The sequence below is a fragment of the Rhamphochromis sp. 'chilingali' genome (assembly GCF_963969265.1).
Source record: "Rhamphochromis sp. 'chilingali' genome assembly, chromosome: 16".
NCBI lineage: Eukaryota > Metazoa > Chordata > Actinopteri > Cichliformes > Cichlidae > Rhamphochromis > Rhamphochromis sp. 'chilingali'.
Window position 1 is genome coordinate 31601022 of NC_137943.1, and position 13192 is coordinate 31614213.

A 13192-nucleotide genomic window follows, 5' to 3' on the forward strand; every position below is an offset into this window, starting at 1 on the left:
CTATTTATCTGTCCTACCCTCATTTTTTACTCTAAACAGCAGAACTAGTCTGTATTATCTTTCATCTGTGTTTTGCTAGCAGACATTAAAGTAATGATCCATTACAACTGCATGTGCCATTTGTCACATTGGAGCAGTTAAATAAACTGACATATATCATTGTTTTTTTAGATTTCCTCACAAGTTGCCTTTACATGCAACATTCAAGCGCAGGTTACGGCGCTGGACTGGAAGCTCAGTGAGGGAATGTAGGTCCAAATCAATGGACCTGCATGGAGACAACATGTGACTTTGTAACCAATCAAATGTGCAAGCTGTTTCAAAAGTATGTTAATCATTATACTGTATTTATTAATTATATTATTGTAATCACCAATATATTTTTTATGTTTCTGTAATTTTTAATAGTAAAATTTAATTATTGTTGTTATTCATGAATTATCAAATGTACTATTTCACAAAACAAAGAAAAAAAAATAGAAAAGCACTTTGTTATTTTTGATTAAGATGATAATTTGAGTAAGTTATTTGTAATAACTGTAACTGTAATGTAAGTAAGTTATTTACTTACATTCGTGAACAGAAAAGTTTGTTTTAGTGGTCCAGTGTACCGGCTGAAGTTTAATTTAATATGAGATGTTTTAACCGAAGCAGCGCAGTCTTGAGTTTTGGTGCTGGGGCTAAAGTTGTGATAACTGTCACTGTCCTTTAAAATGCTGAAGAGTTTGCAGTTCTTTTATTATCCAGTAGAAAAAGAGCGCTTCTACAGATTCCAGTGTTGCCTAAGATTAGTTTTGATGTCTCTTTCTATGTTTCTTAAGATGGAAAGAGACTGTTTGCGTCTTTGAACGATGAAATGGATTTCAAAATGCTCCTCCTTAAAATCCCACCAATGTTCATTTTAGAGTTTGTTTATAGGAGATAAGAGAAGGTGTGCACAGTAGAGCTGAGCTCAAACATGACCTAATTCATTGCTCATTACAAGAAGAAACACTATAGAGTTGAGAAAAAATTAGATTTTCAAAGTAGAAAAAAATCCTTTTTATCTACCTGTGAGGAAAATCTGCTGTGATAACGCCTCCAGCTTTGATCAGCTCTCCGTTCACGTGTGGGCGGGCTGAGAGAGCAAACTGCTGACAGCATGTTCCAATGAGCTAAACATTTGCATACAACGCGCGCTGTTCACACAGATGCACACAAACACACGTCCCACACATACTCCTACAAAGTTACAGAAAAACAGCGATTAACGCACCAAAGTGAATGACAAACGTAGCACGGCGCTGTTGTCCACCAGCAGGTGAGTCACTGTGGTCAAAGTCTCTGTACAGTTCGTCACAGGGTTAAACAGCCATCTGCCTCTGAAGGCTCGAGCACACTGCGATTTCACTTCAGTGTGCGACGTCGATCTAAAAACCTGTAGGACGTTACGTTTGATGGATACAGAATTGGAAACTAGACGTTTGATGATATTACACATCATCATCATTATCCAAATGAGCTACGTCTTAATCAGCATGTCTCACGCTGCGTTTTGATTGGGTCGTTAGTAGATATAACCACGACCAAACATATCATCACAATCTTTTCAGGCTGTATTTGTAGATGCCTGAACTTAAAGCCAAAGATCTTTTTGACAAGTATGGCTGTTGGTGCACTACTTGCTTAAGGTTGCACCACTGGTCTGGACTTTTACTCAGTCAGTGCAGCACCTTCTTTCTTTTTTCAGCCATTCTGTTGCAGATTTGCTGCTGTGCTTGTGATCATTGTGCTGTTGCATGACTCAATTTTGGCCACGTTTTGACTGTCAGACAGATGGCTTCTCATGTGACTTTGGTATACAGAAGAGTTCATTTTTGCCTCAAAAACTGCAAGTCCAGATCATCACCCCTCCAAGGTCTAGCACAGTATTGCACATTGTCTGTGCAAAAGGGTTAGGTGGTTTGTTTAAATGCAGCTTTGCAAACCTAAGCTGTGCTGTGAAAAAGGTGAGATTCAGGTGGAGACAATGCAAAGAGACAAGTGAAAAAATTCACTGCAGAAATCAGTGGAAATGATTTAGTTGGTGGTGTCACAATACATGCAAAAACTAAAGCAAAGAAGCAAAAGGAAGCAGCTGTGATGGCCGAGTGGTTAAGGTGTTGGACTTGAAATCCAATGGGATCTTCCCGCGCAGGTTCAAATCCTGCTCACAGCGAAGTGCTTCTTTTTGGCACCATGTCCAGATTAACCCACGTACCCATGAGGTAGTGGGAAGCTGTGGTTCAGACACAGTATGTGTTGTCTTGTCACATCAACTAAGAAATCTAAAATCTAACTGGCCCCAAATAAAAATGTGTTGTCAAATCAGAATAACCATTTGAGGCTTCCTTGTGGGAACAAAGGGGTGAAGATACAGTGTTTCCTCCTCAGTAAATTATTTTAAATAGTTAAAAATGCAATGAAAACTTTTGGTATTATTAGATGTAAAACTACCAGTTTTCACATTTTGAAAAAAAAAGTGCACCACTGTGTCTTGATGTGTGCTCAATCATCCAGGTAAATAAATCCAAGACCATCTATGTAAAAGACCATCTCTGAACTGATGAGGGGGCCTAAGGGTACATCTTTCACCATCTTGCAGCTGTGAACTCTGTGAATGGTACTCATGGCTATTGATCAATGGTCATGACAGTTTGCATATTAATAATCAAGCAGCGGACCTCACAGCCCATTGTTCATTCAGTGGGCTGGTTTCAGTCATTGTGCAACTGTACTGTTTATAAGATTGGGGAAACCTGCAGTCAGCTGAGACTGAAGAAGTCACTTGGATGAGCGATGAAACGTTTCTCCCACTGCAAACGCTACATCCAGATGAACAGAATCAACTTTTTGGGATGTGCACCACTGTGATTAACTTTGTGGTTCTCCAACTGTGGGGCAAGGCCCACTGTGGGTGAGACATGGAGTCACTGCAGGTGACGGAGAACCAGGTGAAAAATATGAAAATATAAAGTTGAATTAATTTTTTAAGGAAAATAAACTGTAGCTGTTTCTTGATGCTATTGCTCTGACATTTGTTCAAATAAGACTCATGACAGAAACAATAAAAACTGGGTTTTGGGGCATTAACATTTTGTGGCTTCTGCAGTAAAAGTAATGTCTTTACTTTTACCCCCTAAAAGAATTAAACACACACAGTTACAGTTGTATCCAGACTGCTCTGTGTTAGCTTCATTAGTCAAGTCAAGTCAAGTGGCTTTATTATCATTCCAACCATGTGCAGCGGTACAGCACACAGTGAAACAACACAACGTTCCTCCAAGACCATGGTGCTACATATGACATATAACAAACAATCAACACAGGACTAGATAAAGTGCAAGTGTGCAAAAATTGCAAAAAATCAAAACAAAGAGAGTGCAACACCAGACAGAACAGAGCGATACAGACACAACAGTGCAACAGAAATGTGCAAAACACTGAGTATTGTGCAAAAAGTCACTTGGTGTCTGAAGGTATATGTGTGTGTGTGTCAGTCCAGTACCTCACAGTTCTTTGGTTTGGGAATTTTCTGACTGGTTCTTGATCTCATCCTTCTCACTCGAATTTAAGAAATCCTGGTGAGTACACCAAGCGTCAAATCTCCATTAAAAATGATAAACACATCTACAAAATCCGGATAAAATGCTTTTGGACCCTTTCTGCATATTTTCACTGATGATATTGAGGCAGTCAAGAAGAGCAGAAAGCACAAAGACAGTTTAAAATCTTTATCTAAAGTTTAATAAATAGCAGCAAGCTGACTGCATTTTTCCAAATGTATTGTGCTGGCTTTCAAACCCATTTTTCCATTTTGTCTAATTAAAACATTGCAGCTAAGTGTTTGCGATTTCACCACAGATCCATGTCAGATACCATTTTCTTCCCCACACAGCGAGAACAGGCTGCAAAGCTTCTCTCCGGCCTAAGTTTAGTTCAGTACGTCGTCTCATCTCATCGCACTCAGGGAACAAACGTCTGCTTTCAAATCAACAAGCTGATGATCATTATTTGGAAACGAGTGATGAAATTATTGCCTGAAACATACGGTGATGTGCAATGAAACTAAAACGAGAGACAATAACAGTGGCAGCAGTAATCTATGGCAGCCTGTTGCCTGCTTCCAATGGGCCTCGCTTCAGCTTTTAATGCCCTCGCCTGCTGACTCGCTGTCACTTCATCAGTTTGAATGATTAGGCGGTGCTTATCTCTCACTGTGAGCCGTGTTTGTTGGCTCACAGCTGGAGAATCGCTTAATTGTTTTGTTAGTTTATCGAGGCCCAAGTGTAGTCAGAGAAATGAGTGGGTTAAATCTAATGTTGCTGTCAGTGTAAGAAAGAAATATATCATTTTTTTCTGTAGATTAGACTTTTTTTTTATAAACCATCTGGCTAAAGTGTGCAGAGCGTCTTTATCTTTGGGCCACATTTGGTCTTAACTGGGGCCGGTTTGGGTCCTGACTTAATTTGTAATCTCTGCTTGTTTTGCACTGTAGTTAGACATCCTCACCTGCTGTCAATCAGCTGATGCTCCCCGTTATTCCCCATCAGACTGTCTCATTCTCATTACAGTCAAGTTTTCCACCGTTTTCCTCGTGTTTCCATTTTCTCTCTGTGTATTTTTTGCATCCTGTTAGTCCCAGTCGCATTCCTTGTGATGTTTATGTCAGATTTTTGGCCCTTTTGACTTTTTGACATTAGCCTGGATTAAAGAGTAGGATTTAGTGCTTTTCCTCTGACTGCCTGGTCCTGTGTTTGAGTCCTCTCTGGGGTCATTGCACAGGGTAAGTCTGGCTGCTTTAACTCAGCCACAGGTCTGTACTACAAAGCAGGATTATCCAGGTGATTTCGGGGTTAACCCTGGGTGTTCGCTGTTATGGAGACGGTTTACTTCTTGCTATGTCATACTTACATCGCCATGGTTACTTATGCTGCAGATATAATCTCTGGAGCAGTGTTGTTGTGCTCTAGATTAAAGATCAGGTAAGAAATCACCGCCTACTGACCAATCAGATCTCTGGAAAATATCATCACCATTCCTTGTAGATGTCTCTGATCACTGTGCACAGATAACAGGAGAGCCTAAAGTTTTATTCTATAAGCATCTAAAATCTTTGTCTTCCCCTGAAGCACGTCTTTAATACATACACAACCTTTTTGTAGCAACTATGTTATTGTTCTTGTTCCCTTAAAATATGATCCTAAATTCTATCAAACTGGCATGTTGTCTCAGCCTACATTTCTGTGTCTATACAAATCAAATTGTAACAAAGTTGGGACTCTGTGTAAAATCTAAATGAAGGCAGAATGCGATTGAACCCAGCTGCTCAGGGGTCCTGTTTGTTCTGTTTGTTTCACGCTGCACCAAATGTTTTCAGCTGGTTTAGCATCGTTTTGTTGATGCAAAGCCTTCGACTAAAACACGTGTCGTTTGGATGGGAGCATATTCTGATGTAAAACCTGCATATACCTTTCAACGCTGATGGTGCCTTTCCAGATGTGCAAGCTGCCAGTTCCATAAGTACTAATGACCTCCAATACCAGCTGATAACAAGCCAAATGCTCCCTCTCCTCTTAATTCTAGAAACAGTGGCATCCATGTTTTTCGAACAGAATTTAACATTTTGTGACTTCCACTTTGCCTCAGTCTAGAGTCCAAGCCTCTGTTCTTGGACTCCACCAACTGTCAGGGTCTCTCAGTTTCCTGCTCTTCAGCCAACACACATGTTTCTGATTTGCTCATGACCTGCCAGTACTTGAGCACCTGCTCGAGCAGCCATTCTCTGCCAGATTGTTGTGGTGATCGGGCTCAGTCATGCTTGTGTGCTTCCTAACGTTGCCTTTTTTCTGCCTTGCAGTCTCGTGTTCGGTTGGCTGAAGACCTCCTCTTGTGTTTAGTACTCACCTGCTGTCTCAGGCTGGTTTGCTCCTCTAAGGAAAGGATTAATCTTCACTTACCTGCCAGAACTCAACAACCTTTACTTAAATCCCTGGAATTCTCGCTGCATCTCATCTCATTGCATTTTGTATTTACTCGGGTTATTGTTGTCAAATAAGAACATTTGTCTGATCATTTGAACCACGCAGGTGTGACAAAAAAACACGTAAGAAATCCAGAAGGGGGCAAATACTTTTTGCAGCACTGTCAGCCTGAAGTTAATCACATTTGCTATTTTTATTTTATAATTTACTATTAAAAGTGCAATTTAAAAATAAGAATTCTGGATTTTGCAATAAAAATATTAGTGACTATCTTATTCTGTCACTGCTTCAGCCCCACTGGGGATCAAAACTCAGCTGTCCTTCCAAGCTGCAGAGAAGATGGGACCCCTAACGCTTGCAGAGTTATAGCCACACTTTACCCGCTGAGCATCCCTGCAATTAAGTTAAATGGGCGCACAAACCATATTGCTAATGGTTTCACAAAGCCCAAGCCCCAGAGAAGTGTGGCGATTGAAGAATCCATCAGTGAAATTGCGCACTGACATGCCCCACTAAGTTTGACTGCACGATGGAGCTCACTTATCCAAAACGCATCCAATATACAAATATAGCCAAACACACGCCACGTCATGACACAGAGCCGTAGCAGACAGCAGCTGTTTGTCGCATGTCGGAGAATCATAATCCTCGCTAAAAGCAGGACAATCAAATCATTTCTCCAACGAGACTTTGCAGCCAACAAATGACAGTTTGTTAATTTGACTGAAAAGGCAACAGAAGGGGATTTTTTTTTTACAGCCAAATGGCAGTTTATTTTTACTGAAATGCCCCCAAAAAGTTCATCTGTATCCAGACAAAAAACAGATACAAATCCAGATTAACAAAGTAATTTCATTGCAGTCTGCGCTCAGAGGGTCCTCACAGCGTGCTGTAATAAACGAGCTGAAATGAAGCGGCTTTGCATCTAGAAAGTTCTTGACATGTTCTTGATTTTTTTTCCTCTTTAATCAACTCACTGATGTTTTTATTTCAAGGTGAACTCCGATGCAGCTGAAAACTACCCTGCTGGTTTTGTTGTCTCTCTGTTTCTGAGCTTTTTGCGCATCTTTTGACATAATTGTGCTTCCCATTATTTCTTTTCTCTGACTTTTACTTTGCCTCGCTTGATCTCCTGAAACTGCTGTAAAATATCTCAAAATAACCTCCTCCCTGTGGAGGAATATAGGTGACAGCTGAGTGCCTTAATTATGGGGACAGAAAAAGGTGAATAAGCTGCGAGTGCTGCTCCACGGGGCTGTGCTCATTTGCAGATTCAGGACTTTATTTAGGGGTCTACAATACGGTGCAGTACTCAGTGTCATGTGTGACTATTGATCTGTGTAATAAAAACAGATGTCATCGATATGAAACCCACCGGTTTATAAATTTCATGGTCCTGGATTTTTTTGGGATTTATTGAGTTTTTATTCCTGTTTTGATTTTTAATGTTTTGTGTGTCTCCAGCCTTTCCCTCCCTCCGTCTTCTCCTTGTGTTTATCATATCTTCCTGTTTTATTTTGGAATTGTTTTTCCTTGTGTATCCCTCCCTGGCTTTCACTTCTTGTCTAATTGGGTCATCTTCTCCACCACCTTCACTCCACACCATAAAAAACTCTCATTAGGCTAAAACAGTCATTTAAATAAAAATATTTAAAAGGAACAAAATATCCAGCATCATCATTATGAGTTGGGCAAGAGAAATAACCCAAAGCAAGATACTCAAGTGTCTTATTCATGACTAATGGGAGGGTGGAGTGAGAGGTGGACCCGTGGATTGGTGCATCAGCAGTATTGGAGGCATTATACTCGGCTAAAGTGGTGAAGAGAGAGCTCCAAACATTCATCCAATCTTAAAAAATGACAGAAAGAGCAAAGCTGTGAATTCAAGTGCCTGAAATGAGTTTCCCTGTCTTTGAGGCAGGCTGACAGGCTGAGGACCTTGGACGCCCGGTGGGAGCTAAGAGAAGAACTACTCCATTATGTTGGAAGGAGCCAGTAGAGGTTTCTTGAGCACACAACAATAGGGAGGAGACTTTGGAGCAAGCCCAGAACCTGCTGGTGAGATCAGGCCTTGGGGGCCACGAGGGACTGTTCAGCGCTGCTGGGGAGAAGGGCGTCGTGAATATCCTCCTTAGCCTGCTGCTTTGGATAAGTTGATGATAACGGATCGATAGATGGATGTTGGATTCAGTAAGATTTGAAACTAATGACTAAGAACATAACAACAGTCCACATAACATCCAGTCCACCATGCAGTCACCAGCACCTTTTAGAAACGGGTCTGTGCTCTCACCATGATTTGGAAGGTAGACAAATGTGTGCGCGGAGCCTCGTGTTCACCCAACCGATGATGAAAAATACGACGTGAACCCTCACATATTGTCACGGTCCGCTGTGACGGACCGAGTGGAGAGTGCGTGGAGGACTCAGGTGCAGACACGAGTGATAAGGAAGTGAACTTAAACAAAAGCGAGCCTTTTATTGTGGCTGATGAATACAAAAGAAGCAAACCAGAATAAGGGCAGCACAAGAGCAATAACTAAACAGAAACCTAAACTGGGAATAAACTAAGGTAAGGCTATGACTTGGAATACAATAGACCGGGCGTGGAAACACGGAGGGTGGGAACACAGACGACGCGACACAGACTGTACGAAACACAGAGACTAAATACACATGAGGGATGATCAGGGGAAGTGGATGCACACGGGGAACACAGGTGACACTGATAATCATAACAAGACACGGCAGGAGTGAACGTAACACTGATGGGAGATGGGCAAAGTAAAGCAGGAAGTACACAGAGGTTCAAACAGGAGGAGAGAGAGCACGGGGAGAACGCAGACATAACGGGCTGGGGAAAACATAGAATAAGGCACAAAGAGAGACGAGGGCTCATAAATACACAGAGGGGCACACAGGGGGTAAGAGTCACGAAGGGAAAACACATAAGGAACAACGTAACAGATCAACCCAGGAAGCATGGCCTAAATAAAGAACAAAATACAAAAATACATGAAAACTAAGAATACTGGGCCCACATGGCCCAGGACCATGACACATATGGGTGGATGCGTAATGGCTGTTCATGTTTGAACCAAACTGTGAGGGAGGAATCGGCTCTGCCAAACTAGCCGCTGCTGCCAGTCATGTGGAAATGTTCCCGCAGAGTTCAGCAGCAGTGTTTTCTGAACTCTCTCACCTTTTAATGCACATAAAGACTTTATAAGAGACTTAAAGGAAAACGGGAAATCTCAGAAAAACATTCAACTTCCTTTTAAATTAAATTTGATGTTTCTGTAACACTGTAAACAGAAAAGGCTTGGTAATCCCATGTGATTACTTCCTCTTTTCCCCCTCCCCATTTACTTGTTTGAGTGACAGTTTGCTTATACATCCAGCTGTCTAGAAGCTCACAGTCTCAGAAGAACAGAGAAACTCAAACACTGCTGAATTACTGAGCGCACAGCAGTCGCACGACACGAGTCTCCCTCCTGCTGCGCGCTCACAGAGCTCCATTGTAAGTGGAGACGTTTGCCATTTGAGAAAAAGATCCCACCTTCTGTTTCTAAAATGACAGCTGGCATTAAAGTACGGCTCATTGTTGGATACTGTGGAAGCATTAGCTGAGTGCATTGTGGTCCGAAAATAGTGGGATTTGTGGGGACTAATGATTTTCTGGAGGCATTTATTTTTCGTAGAGGGCACGCTTTGATGCACAAAAAAGGCCAACGGGTCATTAATGAAAGTGGAAAAGGCTTTGCGCACTTTGAATAACTGCTGGATTTAATACCGTGGCCATCATGGAGTAATCTGCAGCATTTACCGAGGATTATCATGTGCAGAACAATGCCAGTGTAATCCTAAAAGGCTGACCTGTTGGTCAGACCACTGTAATTATGATTATCGGAGCTCATATCCTGATGAGACATTTATACTCACACGAGTAAACAGAAAGTGAACATTTTTGGCTGCACGTTGGGACTTCTTAGACACAGAAAGTGGAAAAAGGAGCAAACTGAAAACTTCATTGACACTTTTGAGTCACAATCGCCTCTGTCCTTCCTCACAAGTGTTTATTTTTTTGGCGATGAACGGAGGTGATGGTGTCGCAGTCGGCCGTGGCAGCAGCTGTATTCCTGTAACTCCTTCTTCTTGTAACATCTTCATTTTTGGCAGCAGAGGATCTCGTCTTTGGTTTCTTTAATTGATTAACATGCCTGAGATGCACCGCGCTGCCATGCTTGCATTGTTCACATTTTTGTTGCTTGATCAGCAGTTGGGTTTGGCTCATCCTGTGTTACAGCTATAAACGCTGATAGGAGCCCAGAAATGAATGAGCAAAAACAGCAAACAAACAAATCAAGCAGAAAGGGTTCTCCGGAGAGTCTGAACCACGGAGACAGAGAGGGAGCATACACCTGAGACTCTCTGCAGACATCCACCAACTGAAGATGACAATAATTAAAGCTGAAAACAACAATCACCAGGGCAGATATGTGAATGTCCTGACTGATGTCATGTGGTTAAATAGCAACTGCACCAATTTGGCTTTTTACACCAGCTCCTAAACCTCAGGAAGACTTTTTGTCATCAGTCTGACAGGAACATTAAACCTGCACGCAGACATCTCGCTGTTCTGTCATTCAGACACACGGATCTTAATAAAATCGAATCCAACACATCAACCAACAAATAACCAGTTATAAATACTCTTTAGCTCAGGCTATTTGCATTTGTTGCTATATATATGTGTTAGCATTGGCACTTCGAGCAGATTATTATGGTGATAAAAACACGTAAAGTTTTTATTCATGGGCTTAAAAATGAGCGATTTCCAGTGCTATAAAGATGAATGAAGTTTGCACAACCTGACTTAATCACTCAGAAACCAACTGGACCATAAGGGATGACTAAAGCATTTTTAGCATCATTTGGAGCTGAAGTTTGAGTTTGACTGCAGTTAATAAGATGAGATGATCCCTGACTTTTTAACTGCTCCAGAGGGAGAAACAATCCCAGTGTCTGCATCAGTGCTTCAATTTCCAATCCCAAAATAAGACTGATTCACATCCACCAGGTCACCATGGCCTACTTAGGGTCGGAGCTAGGGTTCGTTGTGTTCTAAGCAAATGCAAATATAATATAGCAATGCTTTTGCAATATGCTATATTAAATTTAGCAGAGCAAAGGGTCGAAGCCTTTTTTTTATTGATATATCAAAAATCCATTCCTCATAACAGGTTGTCAGTGACCCGCTTGATGTAGAGCCTGTAAAGTCTGTGTACCTTAAGGCGTCGCCACAGCAGAAGTTTGTACTATGAAGCAGGATCTTATCCGGATAACCTCAGGATCAATCCTGGGTTTTCTGTACTAGGAAGGTCATTTCTTACAGATTCAAGATCAACAGGTATGAAATCACTTTTATATTTAATCTTTATTCACACGCCGCAGCTGAAAGAATACAAACTTAAACCTTCAGGAGCAGGGTACGCTCAGCGTTTATGTTTAAAATCACTGTTTTCCTTACAGCATGCTGTATGTATCATATAGATTGTTAAGCCATAATTTACTAAAATCAGTGAATGAAGGGCAAACGGTACCGTTGTCGATTGGCAACAGGTAAAAAAAATTTTTTTTTTATATGTGATTCTAATCTGCATTTAAGTCTCTTTTACCCGGTTGGAACTACAGCTACTAGAAGACAGAACAAAAACCTGTTCAATGTAATTCATTTCACTTTGATGTGCTGACAAACTGAAGCAATTTCCATCACAGGGAGCAGTTACTGTAGACAGAAGAAACTTTTTCTTTAGATTGGCTAGGCGCTGCCAAGCCCACTCCTCTCATGTGAATTTGCAGAGTATATAACCAGTTTAAAAACTCAATTCACAGCTTGGGAGGAGAACATGTGGAGCCACTAAAGCCTGGCAGTGGTGGGATTCGAACCCACGCCCCCAAAGAGACTGGAGCCTTAATCCAGCGCCTTAGACCACTCGGCCACACTACCAGTGATTTCCACTTAATTTCCATCTGTTGGTTGGTTAAACCTCAACTAGAAAGCTCTATCCCTGTAACATGCTCTTAATATCCAGGTGTCCAGAAGTTTTAAATTCGTTTTTATTTACACCTTCATGTGGGATTTAGCATATCTAAAAAAGTCTCATAACAGCCCAAAAGGTCTGTCAGTGGTAACAACTGACTATTTCTGAAACTATGCTTGCAGCTAAAATTCAGTCTAACCCCCAAAATAACAAAACCAAGCCAGGACCCACAAACAAGATCCAAAAACAAAGAAAGACCCAAACAAGGATTCAAAACTCAGAGACAGCAGGAAAATCCCCACATAAAGACAGAGAAGCAGCGAAGGACAAAACCAAATCAAAGCTCAAGTTAGCAGAAAACCAAACACTTGAAATCATCACCAAACGCAGAGACTAAAGCAATAAGCGTTATTTTTCCTGTAAATGCTCTTCTTGAACTCACAAATACAGCAGGTGGACTGTGGTAAATTGTAAAACATCTCTTCCTAAATGCACTCGCTGTAAGTGATGTAATGTAATGCAGTAACTCTAACGGCAAAGCAAAACAAAGCCTGTGTAAGAATTTCATCAGTGGAGTAAAAAAGACCCAAGCTCACTGAATACTGCCACAAATAACTGTCAGCATCATCATCTGTTTCCCACATAAAGTTTAACAATCACAGCTGCTCGACTCACCTTTGCCTTTGCACCTCCTCCTCCTCTTCCTCTTAGACTTTCCTTTCAGGTCTGACCGCTCCATGTTTCTGCTGCAGGTCCCCGGTGCCATTCAGGAGATGTTTTTTCCTCTGTTATTATACTAGTTTGTCCTTCTGCTGCTTCTTCTCTTCTGCTGGTCTGAAACAAATGAATCAGAGTGCAGCTCTGCAGCGGGAAGCCCTGCACAGTGACTGACTTCTCTCTCCCGCTGCCGGCTTTAGGAGGCGGGCGACTGCTGAGGTTGTGACATCACGAGGAGAGAAAGGGCTGTGATTCAGCATCACTGAGTTTGGTGGCATCAGCTGGTGGTCAGTGGCACATTTTGTAAATCATACAGAGGCGCTGAACTAGTGTCTGAACGCTACAACCAAACATAAGCATCAGAATATTGATGTTAGGGGAGAAAACAGAGGAATATGAGTGTTTCTGAGAAAGATGAAGAACATTTGA

General features: G+C 41.5%; 1 protein-coding gene across 1 annotated transcript in view; it reads right to left on the bottom strand.

Moving 5' to 3' along the window:
- LOC308383502 (double-stranded RNA-specific editase B2-like) overlaps window positions 1-12854 on the bottom strand; it is a 37867-nt gene extending 25013 nt beyond the window's left edge. The window contains exon 1 of the mRNA XM_080861515.1: window positions 12722-12854. Within this exon, the coding sequence (XP_080717641.1) occupies window positions 12722-12812 (91 nt within the window). The 5' untranslated portion in view covers window positions 12813-12854. The remainder of the gene's footprint in view (window positions 1-12721) is intronic.
- Window positions 12855-13192: the final 338 nt, after the last annotated feature.